Source organism: Capra hircus, chromosome 3 (genome assembly GCF_001704415.2).
Source record: "Capra hircus breed San Clemente chromosome 3, ASM170441v1, whole genome shotgun sequence".
Taxonomy (NCBI): domain Eukaryota; kingdom Metazoa; phylum Chordata; class Mammalia; order Artiodactyla; family Bovidae; genus Capra; species Capra hircus.
Genome location: NC_030810.1, coordinates 26,737,057 through 26,757,060, shown reverse-complemented (window position 1 = coordinate 26,757,060; position 20,004 = coordinate 26,737,057). Strand labels below are relative to the sequence as shown.

At 36.7% G+C, this 20,004-nt stretch overlaps 1 protein-coding gene across 3 annotated transcripts in view; it reads right to left on the bottom strand.

Moving 5' to 3' along the window:
• The window catches only part of ZFYVE9 (zinc finger FYVE-type containing 9), a 186,261-nt gene that overhangs the window by 45,802 nt on the left and 120,455 nt on the right, over nt 1-20,004 (bottom strand). For all 3 annotated transcript variants that reach the window (XM_018044123.1, XM_018044125.1, XM_018044130.1), the window contains 5 exons: nt 14,000-14,120; nt 10,391-10,513; nt 8,823-8,978; nt 1,266-1,490; nt 103-185 (listed from right to left, as the gene is read on the bottom strand). In XM_018044123.1, the coding sequence (XP_017899612.1) occupies nt 103-185; nt 1,266-1,490; nt 8,823-8,978; nt 10,391-10,513; nt 14,000-14,120 (708 nt within the window). The remainder of the gene's footprint in view (nt 1-102; nt 186-1,265; nt 1,491-8,822; nt 8,979-10,390; nt 10,514-13,999; nt 14,121-20,004) is intronic.

Below are 20,004 nucleotides of genomic sequence, written 5' to 3'. Positions count from 1 at the left end.
CACTTCCCTGAAGCAGCAAGGTATGAACAAAATAATAAAATCTGCTTCCTTCTCCCATACAAACCCCAGTAAGGAACAAGAAAATAATAATTCTCAACTTACTGCAAGAAGATTCATGATGGTATGCCCAGTCTCTCCGAACAATGGCTTCCGAAATCTGACGCTGAACAGTGGGCATGGGTAAACTATGCAAATGAGAAATGAACAGACTAAGTTCGGCAGCTTATAATTTTGGTAAAAGAGATACCAAGTTTCATAAAGTTCTCAAAATATAATTGTAATTACTCATTACAGCACTGAATTCCTTCCTCTGTGGTTAGGAAGTCTTTTTTAAAAAGAGTTCACTCTTATACATGTCTGAATCAGGACACTCCTTACATAAGCCAAACACCAGGTGATCCTAGCTGGCTCCTTGAACTTTACCGTTTCAACTGCCTGTGCAAGCCAGGGAGATACAAATGTTGTTTCCTCTAAATTTAATCCTTTCCTTTCCTTACTTTATTTTGCTGATTCATAATACCATCCTCTTAATAATATTATGCACCAGAAAAGGCAAAGAAACTGACGGTCAGCAACTTTTATGACTTCACTCAAAGTAATAGAGCTAGTAAGTGGCAAAGTTAAAAACCTATTCCAGTGGTCTGATTCCTAGACCAGGGCAACTTTGATATGAAGTTTAAAATAAGGCTTGCATTCAGGCCTTAATGTCTTTAAAAACAATCACAGCTTAGTTGCACTGCTACAACCATGGGCACAGAGGCTCTTTTATTGCTTACTTTACCAGCTGAGAGTTATCTCTATACCACTAGCTTCCTGTCTGTTACAGTATATAAAATATAATTTGTCATAACTATTTTCCAAGCAAGTGAAAAAAAATATGCTCACCATATATGGATACTATAAAAAATACAGTTACTTGGTAAGCTGATATTCATTTTTTCTGAAGATGGTCCTGTATAAAACCTATAAATTAACCTATAAAACCAGTAAGTTTATAAGGCAATAAATAATCACTAGCACCCTCAGTTGTTATTTTGAGTCCTTCCCATTACAGTCAAAGCAATGCAAGAGACATGGGTCCAGAAGATCCCAGGAGGAGGCCGCAAAGAGAAAGTAGAGACACTGACCATATTTAGCTTAGTTATTTTAAAAGACTACTTCTGTTTAATTGTATCACCATGGGGCTCTGACTATCTCAAGTCTTCACTAAGTTTTTATGTCTTGGTCTTGGTCATATGGTTTCAAAGAGGGTATTTTTTACTTACGTCGATATTCAGCTCCAAGTCTCAACATTAGTCGGATGGGAAACACTTTAGCCCAAGGAGTTTCCCATTTCTGAATGAGAATCCCAAACAAGTAAGGTGGGGTTGGGAGTACTAGGTCTTGTAGTGACTGGTAGGTAGATGTCACATATAAGAATCCACCATGTTCTTTACTGCCAAGGAAACTTTGACTGAAGAAGGAATGTCCCAAGTTGCCTACAACATTCCCTAAAACGAAAAAGTACATTAATTACTATCAATAAAACAATCATATTTTTAATAATCATTATCATCAGCACTGGGCCAGACATTACTGCTACTGCTAAGTTGCTTCAGTCGTGTCCGACTCTGTGCAACCCCATAGACGGCAGCCCACCAGGCTCCACCGTCCCTGGGATTCTCCAGGCAAGAACACTGGAGTGGGTTGCCATTTCCTTCTCCATTGCATTAAAGTGAAAAGTGAAAGTGAAGTCGCTCAGTCGCACCTGACTCTTAGCGACCCCATGGACTGCAGCCTACCATGCTCCTTCATCCATGGGATTTTCCAGGCAAGAGTACTGGAGTGGGTTGCCATTGCCTTCTCTGGGCCAGACATTACCAAACATTAATTCCCAACCTTTCACTATGAAAGACACACATTTATAAAGTTATTTTTTAAATAAATACCATTTAGTAAATGAAAATTTGTTTTCCAATTTGATGAGGGCTTCTGGTGAGCATAAAATACCTTGATTAGCACACTGTAGTTTGTCTGGCTAAAAGACATCAAAAAATATTGATACCTTCCTTTAGATTATACAACTTACTGTATGAATTACTTTAGAGGTCTCAGGATCAGAATTATTACCTCAAAGTTCACGAAAAATATTAGGATTAGGTACCTGCTCTCACACAGTTTACAGTCCCATTGAGTAAATAAATTCAATTCATGAATATAATTAATGAAGACATTAAATACAGATACATAAGAGACACTTAAGGGAAAATATTTATGGAGAAAGTAGAACCACAGATTGGATTTATTCTAATTTTATTAATAGTTGAGATAAATATGAAACAGAAACAACCTAGGGCTTATTTAATCTTATATCAGGCAGGTTTTTTTCTTTTACTTGCAAATGCTCTTAACCAAGCACTTTCTAATTCAAGCATTTTTTGAATGAAATAGTAACAAGTCACCCTTCATTAAGGAGACAGTTTCCTCAGTTTAGAATTACAAAAGAACCTCCTGATAAGAGCCGTTCAATAAGGTAACAGAAGATTTATTCCAAGACATGTGCAAACTTCCTTTGATACCTCTGAAATAACAGCAAGTAGAGAAATCGCCATCAGAGAAGTTAATGCTTACTTTCCTTGGAAACTAGAGTCTATTTGCAGAACAGTTCAGTGATGGAACATAGAATCCTTGAGAGAAGTGGAAGCTATACTAAAAGCAGGGACCACAAGTGGAGAGAATACCACCCCCCAAAATCCAGAGAAGCTTTATGGCTGAAAGCCACATTCACCTGCACATCATCATCTTCCAAATACCTTCGGGGTAGTACCTCTGCCTCATTGGAAAAGACCCTAAAGCTGGGAAAGATTGAGGGCAGAAGGAGAAGAGGGCGACAGAAGAGGAGATGGTTGGATGGCATCTTCAAATCAATGGACATGAGTCTGAGCAAATTCCAGGAGATGGTGAAGGACAGGGAAGCCTAGCATGCTGCAGTCCATGGGGTTCCAAAGAGTCAGACATGAGTAAGTGACTGAACAACAACAACCTTTGCCCCAGGATTAATCAAATCTGGCTGCACATTTAAACTGCTGGGCCAGATCTATAAGAAAAGAATAATCCCCATATCAAGGAAGGAAAATGTTATTTTGGAAAAAAAAAAATCACAGATTGTGAAGTCACGAAGACATGGGTTTGAACACTAGCTTGAGCATTTACTATTATGAGATTGGGTGCAAGTTACCTAATTTCTGTGAGCCTCAACATCTGTGACAATAGGGAAGATTACACCAAATTTCAGACTTGATGTGAATGATAGAATATATGTAAAATGCCAAATAGCATCTTGCACACAGTGTGTTCTCAAAAAATGTTAATCAGATGGGGAAACAGTGACACACTTCATTTTCTTGGGCTCCAAAATCACTATGAATGATGACTACAGCCATGAAATTAAAAGACGCCTGCTCCTTGAAAGAAAAGCAATGACAAACTTAGAATATTAAAAAGCAGGGACATTTCTTTGCCTACAAAGGTCTATATAGTCAAAGCTATGGTTTTTCCAGTAGTCATGTATGGATGTGAATTGGACCATAAAGAAGGCTGAGTGCCGAAGAATTGATGCTTTTGAACTGTGGTGTTGGAGAAGACTCTTGAAGAGTCCCTTGGACTGCAAGATCAAACCAGTCAATCCTAAAGGAAATCAATCCTGACTATTCACTAGAGGGACTGATGCTGAAGCTGAAGCTCCAATACTTTGACCACCTGATGCAAAGAGCTGACTCATTAGAAAAGACCCTGATGCTGGGAAAGATGGAAGGCAGGAGGAAAAGGGATGACAGAGGATGAGATGGTTGGGTGGCATCACCAACGCAATGAACATGAGTTTGAGTAAGCTCTGAGAGATGGTAAAGGACAGGGAAGCTGAGTGTGCTGTAGTCCATGGAGTCGCAAAGAGGTGAACATGACTGAACCAATGAACAACAGCAACATCCATCCAACCATACAGACAAATCTCAACAGTACTGCACTAAAAAAATTAGTCAAACACAACAGTGAGATTCCACTTATATGGCTTTCTCAAAAATGCAAAACTACAGGGACAGAAATCAAATTACTAGTTGCCAGGAGCAGAGGGTAAGGTGAGGGGATTAAATACAAAGGGACACGAAGCAGGGTTTAAAGATAATGAAAACAGTATATATTTGATACTGGTAGCTGTTACTGGACTTTATTGGTTTGTCTAGATTCACTAAACTGAATACATGTGTATTTATATATAGTAATATATGTCTAAAAAGGCACATTACTGTATATAAATTATACCTCATATACTTGACTTAAAAAAGAGAACTTTAGTAGTGAACTTACAGAAAATCAAAGAGAAAGAGACAGTTCTAAAAGCCAAAGAGGAAAGACAAATAACTATTCATTAAAAAAGGAAAAAAGGGGAATTCTTTGGCAGTGCACTGATTAGGACGCTGCCCTTACACTGTAAAGGCCAACGGCTTGGTCCCTGGTAGGGGAACTAAGAATCCATAACAATATGCAGCTCAAAAAAAGCAGCTAGATTGCAGGGCTTCCCGTAGTTCAGATGGCAAAGAATCTGCCTGCAATGCAGTAGACCCAGATTCAACCTCTGGGTCGGGAAGATCCTCTAGAGGAGGAAACGGCATCCCACTCCAGTAGTCTCACCTGGAGAATTCCAGTGGGAAGAGCCTGGCAGGCTCTCGTCCATGGGGTCACAAAGAGTAGGAGAAGACTGAGAGACTAACATTTTCACTTTCTTTCAGATTGCAGAAAATGCCAGAAGACAATGAGGTAATACCTTCAAAGTACTTGCTAAGGGAAGGTGAAATGAAGCAATGAATGAAAGAAGGAAGAAAGGGAGGGAAAAAATCTGTTAACCTAGAATTCTGTAGCCAACTAATTATTCAAGGATGATGGAAAAAATAACAACATTTCAGACATACAAAGACTAATGGAGTGTAACAACCATACACCCTCATCAAGAGAACTAATTAAAAGATGTATTTCAGCAAGAAAAGCAAGTCCTAACGGAAACATGGGATACTAAAATAGCAGATAACAAGAAAATATAGCGGTAAATTTAATAATTTTGAATGAACTGAAAATCAATATTGATTTTTAATACTGGAATTAAAGACTGAATATAATTGAATATAATTAATTTTTTTTTCTTTTACAAAAGGTAAAACAAATTACAACAAAGGTAAGAATGGTAAAGATATTAAATGAGTGAAGTATGCTGAGGTCTGTGCCATGTTTGGAAGGACCAACGTGCTCTGAGGCAGAATCGTCAGCTTCCCCTTGTTCACACCTTGCTTAATTCCCTACCTGTCTGTGGTGAAAACACCTATTAATATACTGGGTGTCACTCCCACGATTAGGTTACTAATCAATAAACTCTGAGTTAATCAACAGGGAGATTATCAGAGCTGGCCTGACATAAGCTCTTTAAATCTAGGTCTAGAGGTCAGAGATTCAAAGCAGAGACAGTCCTGCTGATCTGAAGAAAAGGAAACACCCACATGGTAAACTATCTACGAGGCAAGGAACTGCAGGCAGCCTCTAGGAGCCGAGAGTACGTCCCAACCAGTAGTAACAAGAAAATGGGTATAAATACATGAAAATATGCTCAGTCTCATTAATAGTGAAATGCAATTCAGAGTGAGATATCATTTTATATCCACCAGTATGGCAAAAATTAAAACTCTGATAATACCAAATGTTGACAACTTTTATACACTGGAGATGGGCACAGATAGATATAAACTGGCAAACCTCTCTGGGAAACAGTTTCAGTTCAGTTCAGTCGCTCAGTCATGCCCGACTCTTTGCGACCCCATGAATCTCAGCACGCCAGGCCTCCCTGTCCATCATCATCTCCCGGAGTTCACTCAGACTCACGTCCATCGAGTCAGTGATGCCATCCAGCCATCTCATCCTCTGTTGTCCTCTTCTCCTCCTGCCCCTAATCCCTACCAGCATCAGAGTCTTTTCCAATGAGTCAACTCTTTGCATGAGGTGGCCAAAGTACTGGAGTTTCAGCTTTAGCATCAGTCCTTCCAAAGAAATCCCAGGGCTGATCTCCTTCAGAATGGACTGGATGGATCTCCCTGCAGTCCAAGGGACTCTCAAGAGTCTTCTCCAACACCACAGTTCAAAAGCATCAATTCTTCAGCGCTCTGCCTTCTTCACAGTCCAACTCACACATCCATACATGACCACTGGAAAAACCATAGCCTTGACTAAACGGACCTTAGTTTAACATCACCTAATAATGTTGCAGATATCCATTCCCTATAAAAAAGCAATTCTTCTCCTAAGCCTTGTTGTTGTTTGGTCACTAAGTTGTGTCTGACTCTTTTGCAACCCCATGGACTATAGCCTGCCAGGTTCCTCAGTCCATGGGATTTCCCAGCAAGAATACTGGTTGCTGTTGTTCAGCCGCTAAGTTGTGTCCGACCCCATGAACTGCAGCACGCCAGGCTTCCCTGTCCTTCACTATCTTCCAGAGTTTGTTCAAACTCATGTCCATTGAGTCAGTGTGCCATCCAACCATCTCATCCTCTGTCACCCCATCTCCACCTGCCCTCAATCTTTCCCAGCATCAGGATCTTCTCCATTGAGTCAGCTCTTCACCAAAGTATTACAGCTTCAGCTTCGGCATCAGTCCTTCCAATGAATATTCAGGGTTGATTTCTTTTAGGACTGACTAGTTGGATATCCTTGCTGTCCAAGGGACTCTCAAAAGTCTTCTGCAGCAACACACTTCAAAAGCATCATTTCTTCAGTGCTCAGTCTTCTTTATGGTCCAACTTTCACATCTGAACATGACTACTGGAACAACCACAGCTTTGACCATATAGACCTTTGTCCAACACTGATATCTCTGCTTTTTAATATGCTGTCTAGGTTTGTCATAGATTTTTTTCCTAGGAATAAGCATCTTTTAATTTCGCGGCCACAGTCACTGTCCACAGTGATTTTAGAGCCTAAGAAAATAAAATCTGTTACTGGTTCCACTTTTTCCCCTATCTAATTGCCATGAAGTGATGGGACCAGATGCCATGATCTTAGTTTTTTGAATGCTGAGTTTTATGCCAGTTTTCTGTAAAATCCAAACAAATTTTTTGGCCAACCCAATGTGTAACAAACCAAGAAATGTTTAGTTTGGCTTCAATGGTAGCATAAGGAGATTACTAGTGGGAAATGAGATTGAAAATAGAGGATCAGATATGTACAGCACTGAATGTCAGAGTACATGGTTTATTCTAAAGGTAACATGAAGCCAAGAAAGGTTTTTAAGTAAAAGAGGGAAATAACTGAAGACTAACTCCAGAAAAAAAATCTGGTACGTATAATTCCTGTTTCATTCAAATTCATGTTCTGAGAGTCTGTTTGCAAAACTTAAGCATAAGACATGGAGGAAGGGAGGGGAGATGGGGAGAAATAACTTTCCCATGCCCTGCAATAACCAGTAGGCATCCTGAAACTCTCAGAATGTCACTTCTCACAAACCACCATGTTCCCCCTCACTGTGGAAAGGATAAATGGTTACGTGTAACCAAAAACTTTATATACGCTAAAAGAGAAACATATAAACACATATATACATATATGCTGCTGCTGCTGCTAAGTCGCTTCAGTCGTGTCCAACTCTATGCGACCCCAGAGATGGCAGCCCACCAGGCTCCCCCATCCCTGGGATTCTCCAGGCAAGAACACTGGAGTGGGTTGCCATTTCCTTCTCCAATGCACTAAGCTGAAAAGTGAAAGTGAAGTCGCTCAGTCTTGTCCGACTCTTAGCAACCCCATGGACTGCAGCCTACCAGGCTCCTCTGTCCATGGGATTTTCCAGGCAAGAGTACTGGAGTGGGGTGCCATTGCCTTCTTCGATATATACATTATTATTAATACATGTAGTTTAGATTAAAAATTCATAAAAGAATTATAAAGACAGTTCATATAAGGGCTTCTACAGTCTTTTGAGTGACATATAGCAGAGAAACTACTAAGCTAGGGATAGAGTGTCTAAGGTTTTTATACTGAAGGAAAATTTAACATATGACTTGCCAATTCCACACAATGTACCATAAGAGAAGAAAAATAATGAATCAAGATTATAGAACACATATAATGTGTCCATTTACTTTTTAAAAAATCACAGTGAAATAATATAGTAAGCTTCTACCTTGATTATCTAAATATGGGATTCATAATAAAATAGACATAGCACATAAAGTATTATACACATGTTTTTTTTAATTTCTCTACTATTAATATACACTTAAATATATTCCCTCTCTCTCAATTTCTAATAGTATGGCTTTATATTAGTATATTTAGTCTTTTGAACTTCTAATAGCTATGCATTTACTTTCATATTGTTAGTTAGTAATATTTATAATTTACTTTGAAATCATAATAAAGTCGCCCATGCTAGTGGTTTTTGAAACTTGAAAATTAAATGAATATCTACATTATGATTATATGAATATTATTAAACAAGTTAGCAAGTTATCATTATCTTTCCTTCTACCAGATAACAATATCATGTCCTAAACCAATCAAAGGAAAAGTTTTTTACATTGTGGCCAGTGGATTATCTTACAACTCTGATTATAGTCTTTGTAAAATAATAACAACTACACTAGATAAAGTATTAACATTTATAACTTCCTCAAACCATGCCAAGTTCTAACTTGCCAATAATTCCAAAGTCCAATGCCAGGCTTCTAAATTAAAGACTATTATTTTCCATCTGAGTCCAGAATTTTTTACCAACTATAAAGGGTGCAGACAAACTTATAAAGTATCCCCACCTGCCAGAGCATCCCGATAAAGCTGCACAAAATGGTTGAAGATATCCTTTGGCAAACACTTTTCATCTGGTAGACACTGCAGAAGAATGACTATCTCAGACTGACCAACTGCATGCATTCCCTTTGTTGTGAAACACCAGCACTTCCTGTTCACATCTACAAATGAAATAAAAATATACAAATGAAGACCTTCTTCTCAATCCTTACCCTTAAGAAATCCACAGAACTCTCTGTTTTAACACACCGAAGAATAAAATAGATCCCACTGACTTTGTGTAATTCAACTGTGAACTGTCACTACTGAGCCAAAGGACTATTGCAGAAAATAAAAGATATAGTGCCTCTGGCTCTCAGCAAACGGATTGGATTCAGGCTGTGGCCTACAGAAAATATATTTTGATGTACACTTATTAAATTTAAACTGGGATTGAAAGAGTCTGGCTATTTATAGTCTTTCCTGGAAGAAAGTTTCAGACAGCCAAGTGGTGAAATGGATGGCTTTTCTGGACTAATTACTTCCACTTCTTCACCTTAAGGCTATGCAGAGCCACAACAACACAAGCTATATGTAGTTCAAAACAATGTTCAGTCCATGGTACTTTTATTATTTGTACTTCAACACAAGATTCTCAATGGAATTGAAAGCGGGTTCAAATAAAATTATGGATATCATGATATAAATCAACACTAATAAAAGATCTTTCTTAACCTCTGGGAATTGTTTCTTTATATACCAAACAAAAGGTGCCCAATCCAACTATATTAAGATGGTGCACACTTAAGGAATTCTAGACTAGCTATTTTCAAAGTATATAAGCTAGATATGGTAAAGTGAAATTGCAAGCAAATTATTTAAAAATTTGATCCTAGAAGGAAAGGTGGCAAGCAAATACACAGTGAGACTGGAGGACTGTTCCCCAGTGCTTTCTTCATCTCTCCAAAACTCTGCCTATTAACATTCATCCAGGATAAATGCATTCTCCATTTTCCAGTATGATACTGAAACCAAGATTTGAAGTTACTGTCCTCTCTCTCATTCTGTTGCCTAAGAAGCTAGCACCAAGAATTGAGAAGTTTCTTCTGAATTCTAACTTGTGATACACTGAAGTTTTACTATGTGTTAGTTAACACTACTCCCAAATAAGGTTTTGCACCATGATTAAATGTTTCTGAGATTTAAACCTAGCATGTATAACTTGATCGCCCTGGAGAATTTATCCACCTCTAGTTATCCAAGTGGTGAGTTGTGACTTGGCATACTCATCTCAGGAAGAACTTAACTCATAAGTTCCATTGGGCTTTCCTCCATGGAGAATTCACTTATCTCACTCCTTTGATTAAAAACAAGAGTCTCAGTCCCACAGTTGTCCTCAAGGATATATAATTTTATACAAACCAACTTCTTCAGTACCCAGTTTTCATTAAGATGTACTTCTTCAGCAACCAGTTTTCATTAAGGATTTATTTCATTAAAAATACTTGTGTGTAATGAATCTAAAAGCTTTATTATCTATGACTCATTTATTATCTATGACCTCATTTTAATTAAAAAAATTTTTTCAACTTACAATTTACAATTTTAACCATTGACAACAAATTTGCATTTAAAACAAATACAAGTGGGTCAGGGCCACCATCCTCCAACTGCTGCATTACTGAAATCTGTGACGGTTTCTCTTCCACAGCATAGTCTGTAAAGGGAGAAAACAATGTAAGAGACTGGTTAAAGAGACGAATCAAGAAAGAACTCTGATAGAGGAATGGCCTCATTATTCATAGGAAAAAGTAACTGATTTACAGATAGGCAAACATAGGTTTATAACTGCTACCCTAGTGTCATATTAATAGTGCCCCTTTCATTCTCAAAAGTGATCCAGTCCAGTTTGGATGGTAACACAGTTGTCCTATGCTTAGACTTCTCCACACAATGGTTTATATCACAGTTAAAAACAACACTTTAAGTTAACAAAAATCCTCCAACTATCATAATAAGAATTTCACATATGCCATGTGAAATGAAAACACAATCCTGTTTAACAATAGAAGCCAAGTTAATTTCTTATTCATTTAAGATTTATTAAAATAACCCAAATTTGAAACCTAAGTGGCAAATTTACTTACAAAAGAATATTTTTAGATGGTTCTAGTAAAGAAGCATTATCTAATCAAAAGACCGCTTAACTCTATGTGAAAGTTCATTGTTGAAGCATCTGAGACACAAGCTGGATTTGACAGTATGATATATTCAGCCCAGCACCATGACAGGAACAGAAGACACAAATATGAATTCAGACTGAAGGAATTCATGGTTTAGGTGAAAGAATCAGACCTATATAGTATGTTAATTACAATGAAAAATGTGTTAATATAGTAATAGCCTACAAGAATTTCTATTTAAACAGAGACGAGGATGTAAAACACTACTACAAAGACATCCAAGCTAGGATTCAGAGAAGTTTTCCATTAATATGGATTTTGAAAGATTGAGGAGTTATTCAGGAGACTGGCATATAGCAGGGTATTCTATTCTAGAGAGAAGAAAGGAAAATAATAAAAATATTTATTACATACCTACTTTGTACCAATTTTCTTATTATGTATTTTCAGGTATGAAATTTAATTTAATATTCATAATGATACTTAAGTAGGTATAGTTACATAATTTAAAAGAAAACAAAAAAATAGGAAAAGGATTCAAGAGAGATAAATGACTTGCCCACTGGATCACAAGGGCTTCCCTGGTAGCTCAGCTGATAAAACAGTCCACCTGCAACGCAGGAGACCTGGTTTGATTCCTGGGTCAGGAAGATCTGCTTGAGAAGGGATAGGCTACCCACTCCAGTATTCTTGGGCTTCCCTGGTAGCTCAGTTGGTAAAGAATCAGCCTGCAAAGCACGAGACCTGGGTTTGATCGCTGGGTTGGGAAGATTCCCCTGGAGAAGGGAATGGCTACCAACTCCAGTATTCTGGCCTGGAGTATTCTGGCCTGGAGAATTCCATGGACTGTATAGTCCATGGGGTTGCAAAGAGTAAGACAGGACTGAGCGTCTTTCACTGGATCACAGAGCTAGAATGGACTGGTACTGGAATTAAAACTCAGGCTTTTCCAGCTCTTAATTAAGTCCATGTTCTTCCCACTATTCCACACCATAAGAAAAAGCATGGAAGTATGAAATGTGAACATTCAGAAAATAGCAAATAATCTGTAGTATGCCTGTAAAGTACTAGGGTGCTGGCTGGAAATAAAATTAGATAAATTGAGATAAAGTTACCAAGAACACTGTACTTCAAAGGAAGTAATTTATCCTGAAGGCATTGGGAACCCACTGAATTTTCTAAGCATGAATAGTATATGACAATATCTATGCTTAAAAAAATAACTGGACCTAAGCAAGATTATAAGCTTTTGCATCACAAAGAAAATCATAAACAAAATGAAAAGGAAATCTACAGACTAGGAGAAAATATTTGCAAATTATACAGCCAACAAGAGCTTAATTTCCAAAATATACAAACAGCTCACATATCTCAGTAACAAAAAATAATCCAATCAAAAATGAGCAGAAAACCTAAAGAGACATTTCTCCAAAGAAGACATATAGATGGCCAATAGGCACATGAAAGAAAAGATGCTCAACATCACTCATAGAAAAATGCAAATCAAAACTACAATAAAGTACCACCTCATACCAGTCAGAATTGCTATTACTAAAAAGTCTACATATAACAAATCCTGGAGAGGCTGTGGGGAAAACGGAACCTCCCACACTGTTGGTGGGAATGTAAATTGGTGAAGCTATTATGTAGAACACTACGGAGATTCCTCAAAAAACTAAAAATAGATTTGCCATATAATCCAGCAATTCAACTTCTGGGCATATACCTGGACAAAACTATAATTTGAAAAAATGCACGCACCCCTATGTTCAGAGTAGCAACATTTAAAATAGCCAAGACATGGAAACAACCTAAATGTCCACTGACAAAGGAACAGATAAAGAAGATATGGTGTATATATATACAATGAAATATTACTAAGCTATAAAAAAAAGTGAAATAATGCCATTTGGAGTTACAGGAATGGACCTAGAAATTACTATACTAAGCGAAGCAACTCAGAAAGAGCCAAATACCATATGATATCACTTATATGTAGATTCTCTACAAAACAGAAACAGACTCACAGACGTAGAAAATAGATTTGTCATTGCCGAGGGAAATGGGAGTGTGGGGGAGGGTTGGACTGGGAGTTTGGGACTAGCAGATGCAAACTATTATATATAGAATGGATAAAAAAACAAGGTCCTACTGTATAGCACAGGGTACTATATTCAATGTCCTGTTACAAATCATAATAGAAAATATATCAGAAAGTGTATATATATATATATATACGTATACACACTCAAACACACACACATATATATACACAAAAACACATGTATAACTGAATTACTTTGCTGTACACCAGAAATTAACACATTGTAAACCAACTGTACTTAAAAAAAATAAACGATAACTGGCACCAATGTGCAAGATTAAATAAAGGTGAGAAAAACTGAAGACAAGGTAAAAGACTAGGACAAAAGTGAGGAAAGATTATAGGAAAAAACCGTCTCCTGAAAATGTACTCACTGGATGCTGATCTGGATCTATCAACAAGAAAATTTCACATAAAGATAAGCATTCTTTTGACTGAGTACTAACTTAGCTTCTTACCAGGGCTCACTAAAAATATTTTTTAACAGAAAATTGCTACTTATGTTCTGTGCTCTCCTCCTATTATATATACATTTCTGAATGTATATTCTACTCAAAACAAAAAGTTAAATGAATATACTGACTGTATAATGTGGGTCAATCCTAGAACTATGAGCAACTCTTCACAGGGTATTATATGTTTTGGAATATAAAGAAAGAACTGCCAATAAGCTACATTTATATTACAATTAAAAATAATATATCCTTTCAACAAATGAAATTATAACATAAAAACATAAATATATTCTCTAAAACAATCGCTAACAGCAACAGTGCTTTTCATGGCACTGAATAATCACTTTTTTTGTTGCTAGAAAAGAGAAAGGAGGTTATCACTTGAATTCTCTCTCATTTCCTTAATTGGAAGGCAACATTTTGCATGTATTTTCCCTGTTTAAACATCTAAGTCTACATACCTCCTTTCACCCCAGTGGAGATGAGAATGGGAGGAAGGCCATCTTCAGGAATCAGATTCATTGCACTGCCAACAGGGCTTCCGACCTGAGTTATACTTCCAGAGAACAGAGAAATATTCGTCTAGGAAAAGTAAATTGGCATAGACAGCATTACACAGAGCTCAAGAATTTGGCAGGATATAGTCAAGACTACAAATGGGAATTTAAGTGAAAACTGAAAATTCATACTTCTTGAAACATAGGATAAGATACTCATTAACCTGCAGGTCTCAAGGGCTGGGCTTAAACTATGAATGAAAACGTGAAAATGTATACAGTTGTATAGTTTCTCCTTTTGGCATCACCAAATCATAGTAATGAGAGAAAGCTTCCTTTACCAAGGTTTCTTTTACCATAAAAGAAAAATATTTTTTAAAACAGCAGTGGCAACAGAAACAAAATCTCAATATTATCTCATACTTTCTGAACATTTACACCTTTGGATCTACTTAAAGTCTTAGTGATAGGCTTTTTCAAAGTATCTTTGAGAATTGGGGTGATGGTTATACAATAATGTAAATGTAATTTAAAATGGTTAAAAAGGCAAATTTTATGTTCTATAGATTATATTGTAATTTTAAAAATTAACTTTGATAATAGTTTTCATTTACTTTGTAATGAAATTAAACTTCAAGTTATTTTTCTTTGCATCAATATGAAGATCACATTAACTAAACTTAATAAAGTATAATGTTGCAGAATACATCTTGAGTGGGTTTAAATTCACTTAATTAACAATTTAAAAGAATATACTCAGAGAGCTATTAAAAGGGACTATTTCATGCAAGATGGGCTTGATAAAGGTCAGAAATGGTATGGACCTAACAGAAGCAGAAGATATTAAGAAGAGGTGGCAAGAACACACAGAAGAACTGTACAAAAAAGATCTTCACGACCAAGATAATCACGATGGTGTGATCACTCACCTAGAGCCAGACATCCTGGAATGTGAAGTCAAGTGGGCCTTAGAAAGCATCACTACGAACAAAGCTAGTGAAGATGATGGCATTCCAGTTGAGCTATTTCAAATCCTGAAAGATGATACTGTGAAAGTGCTGCACTCAATATGCCAGCACATTTGGAAAACTCAGCAGTGGCCACAGGACTGGAAAAGGTCAGTTTTCATTCCAATCCCAAAGAAACGCAATGCCAAAGAATGCTCAAACTACTGCACAATTGCACTCTTCTCACATGCTAGTAAAGTAATGCTCAAAATTCTCCAAGCCAGGCTTCAGCAATAAGTGAACTGTGAACTCCCTGATGTTCAAGCTGGTTTTAGAAAAGGCAGAGGAACCAGAGATCAAATTGCCAACATCCGCTGGATCATGGAAAAAGCAAGAGAGTTCCAGAAAAACATCTATTTCTGCTTTATTGACTATGCCAAAAACTTTGACTGTGTGGATCACAATAAACTGTGGAAAATTCTGAAAGAGATGGGAATACCAGACCACCTGACTTGCCTCTTGAGAAACTTATATGCAGGTCAGGAAGCAACAGTTAGAACTGGACATGGAACAACAGACTGGTTCCAGGAAAAGGAGTACGTCAAGGCTGTATATTGTCACCCTGCTTGTTTAACTTATATGCAGAGTACATCATGAGAAATGCTGAGCTGGAAGAAGCACAGCTGGAATCAAGATTGTCGGGAAAAATATCAATAACCTCAGATATGCAGATGACACCACCCTTATGGCAGAAAGTGAAGAGGAGCTAAAAAGCCTCTTGATGAAAGTGAAAGAGGAGAGTGAAAAAGTTGGCTTAGAGCTCAACATTCAGAAAACGAAGATCATGGCATCTGGTTCCATCACTTCATGGCAGATAGATGTGGAAACAGTGGAAACAGTGTCAGATTTCATTTTTGGGGGCTCCAAAATCACTGCAGATGGTGATTGTAGCCATGAAATTAAAAGACGCTTACTCCTTGGAAGAAAAGTTATGACCAACCTAAATAGCATATTTAAAAGCAGAGACATTACTTTGCCAACAAAAGTCTGTCTAGTCAAAGCTATGGTTTTTCCAGTGGTCATGTATAGATATGAGAGTTGGACTGTAAAGAAAGCTGATCACTGAAGAACTGATGCTTTTGAACTGTGGTGTTGGAGAAGACTCTTGAGAGTCCCCTTGGACTGCAAGGAGATCCAACCAGTCCATTCTAAAGGAGACTGGTCCTGGGATTTCTTTGGAAGGAATGATGCTGAAGCTGAAACTCCAGTACTTTGACCACCTCATGCAAAGAGTTGACTCATTGGAAAAGACCCTGATGCTGGGAGGGATTGGGGGCAGGAGGAGAAGGGGACGACAGAGGATGAGATGGCTGGATGGCATCACTGACTTGATGGACGTGAGTCTGAGTGAACTCCGGGAGTTGGTGATGGACAGGGAGCCCTGGCGTGCTGCGATTCATGGGGTTGCAGTCGGATACGACTGAGCGACTAACTGAACTGAACTCTCTATATGCTTCACAACTTAAGCAAGAAACAGAAGCTTTAAGCACTATTTACAGTAGCCAAGACATGACACAGAAGCAACCTAAGCATCTACTAACTGATAAATGGATAAAGAAGATACATATATACACACACACACACATACACTCACACAGAGGGCTTCCCAGGTGGTGCTAGTTGTAAAGGAGACATAAGAGGCATGGGTTCAATCCCTGGGTCAGGGAGATCCCTGGAGGAGGAAAGGGCAACCCACTTCAGTATTCTTGCCTGGAAAATCCCATGGACAGAGGAGTCTGGTGGGCTATAGCCCATACGGTCTCAAAGAATCATGCACACATGCGCATATGTGTACACACACACACACACACAAACACATACAGAGGAATATTACTCAGACATAAAAAAGAATGAAATAATGCCATTGTAGCAACTTGGATAGACCTAGACATTATCACACTAAAGGAAGTAAGTGAGAAAGACAAATGTCACATATTTATATACGGAATCTAAAAAAAGTAATACAAATAAACTTATTTATAAACCAGAAATAGAGTCACAGACTTAGAAAATAAGCTCTCCCCAAAGGGGAAAGGAGGAGGTGATAAATTAGGAGTTTGGGATTAACATATACACACTAGTTTATATCAAATAGACAAACAGCAAGTTCCTACTGTATAGTCAGTATCTTGTAATAATCTATAATGGAAAAGAATATGAAAAAGAATATATAAATATATAATATGCATAAATGAATCACTTTGTTGTACACTTTGTACACTTTGCTATATATAATACAACACTGTGAATCAATAATGCTTCAACTGTTAAAAAAGAAAGCTTTAAAAGAGTTAAAGGAAAAGCACATAAAAATTGTTTAACATGTTTAAAAATGTTTATAGCAGCTTTATTCAAATAGCCCAAATATGGAAATAATCCAAATGCCTATTAATAGGAAAACAGATAAATTGTGGCATAGCCATATGATGGAATATTAAGTAAGTAAGTAAGTGAAGTCGCTCAGTCGTGTCTGACTCTTTGCGACCCCATGGACTGCAGCCTACCAGGCTTCTCCATCCATGGGATTCTCCAGGCAAGAATACTGGAGTGGGTTACCATTTCCTTCTCCATTACTCAGTAATAAAAAAATATTTACTTTTGATGCACACACCATGGATAAATCTCATTAATTAGAGTTTAAGAAGCTAGACACAAAACATTATATACTATTATATTTTTCCATTTATATGAAATTCAAAGACAGGCAAAACAAATCTGTGGTGATACAAGTCAGAATAATGTTTATTTTCCAGGGTCGGAGGGGGAAGGTATTGACAGAAAAAGGGCATGAAGGAAACTTCTACGGTGACAGAAATATGTGTATCTTTACCTGGGTGGTGGTTACATGTGTGTGTCCATATGTATATAGAGAGACACACACACATATATGTATGTTCATCGATGTTATCCCAAAGATTAATGCTCCTTAAGCACTTCATTATATATATATATATATATATATATGTAATACCTGAATAAAAATTTAAAAAAACACCCAGGTGTTAATGTATTTTTGTCTATATTAACTATAACTTAGGACTATAAATTTTTAGTGGGTTTTTGCTAAAAATTTTGCAGTGTTCTCAGTACACCACTCTATAATGAAATTTGGAAATTTTTATTGGCTAAACGTTATGGATCTAAAGGGCTAATACAGGAAATAAAGTAACCTCATTCAACTCGTTATTTAATGATACATAAATCCACCTTTCAATATTATAAGAAACAGTCATCTGGCCTCTATTTAAATATCTGTGAAAAGAAATTTGTTTCATTTACTGAGCATCTTTTAAATAAGTGCCAGGTACTCTACTAGGTCATAAAAATGAAAAAAATATATTCAAGTCTGGCCTTAAAGAATTTGTTTCCCTTCATTTTATCAGACAAACATTAAAACAGAGTATTGAACAATGTGAGAGGACAGAAATAACTAACTTGTTTTAGTTTCTCTTAATGACCTGAACTTTGTTTCACTAAAACAGTCATTCACTAGAGCTAGCTCATTCATTCAAAAAGTTTATCTTTTAAGAACCTATCACATAAGTTTCACAGAAAGAAAAACACTATAATCTTTACTGTATAATCACCATAGTTATCACTGATTCAGGTAAGATTGTCTCAAAGGGCAATAAGATCATTGGCTGAAAGACTATAGGAGAACAGGACACCCAGAGTCTCAAAGCACCACCCTCATTTTACTTCTTAATTGCAAAGAGGAAAAGCACTTTTGCAGTGGACATACACAAGAGACATCAATTTAACCAATTATAAACTGATACTTCTCAGTGTGTTCCAGTAAAAAATGACCATCACTTATGATAGTATCATTCTTGCTGAAAATATTTAAACTGAAACTATTTATGAGGGCAAAAACAAATACAAATTAAGGATTTTACGCCAAATATGGCCTAAATGCTTCAAAAATATTAATGATGTGAAAGAGAAAAAAAAAGTGGGAGAACTGTTCTCAATGAAAGAAAATCAAAGAAATATAAGAACTAAATAGAACTGTGATCCTTGATAGAATCCTAATTTTAAAAAATATATTTTAATAAAAAATTATATATATAAAATATATATACATACATTTGTATAAATGAAAGAATAAGAACATCATGGAACAACTGGAGAAATCTGAATATGAACAATATGCTTGATAATAGAATTATATGTTAAATTTGTTTCTCATGTAATTGTACTCAAGTAAAAAAAAAAAAAAAAGACTTGTTCTCAGGAAACATAGGCTGAAGTATTAAAGTGACAAGCTGCAATTAATCCTCAAATGGTTCCTCAAAACAAAGTATGTGTGTGTGTAGAGGTAAAGCAAATGTGGCAAAATGGCAACAACAGGTGAACATGGCTAAAGAGTATATAAGCATCCACCTACTATTCTTGCAGCTCTGCTGCGGGTCTGAAATATTTCCACATAAACAACTGTAGGAAAAATACATTTTCTTGACAAAGTCATTGTAGAGATGCAGAGAAGAATCAGTCATAGTTCTTGCTATTGTCCTCTGCAGCCATAGAAAAATCCCCCCAAACAGACTTAGGAATACTTGAAGACAGTGACATGGTTTACTGTACTTTCACCAAAAAGGAAATTTAGCTCTGTGTGTCAATAAATTTAATCTTAATAACATGCAATTTCAACTACAACCAAATCCAAAAATCATGCAAATTTCTAGAAAAATATTACTGAACATAAATATAAATAAATAGTAACCATAAAAACTTGAAAAGTAGCAACATTATCCAAATTCTGATCCTCTTACTTTACTTAAAAAAAAAGACAAACACACATAGCTGGAATTAATCACCTTATTGTAATCTTGACCACCGTATTAAATGGGCAAATAGTAATAAGATCAGGACTCACTGTATAAACAATCCTATGTGTATACTTTCTAATTATGGTCCTAGGTGGCTCTATTCTTCACGGACTCAAAAAAAATGAAGATACTA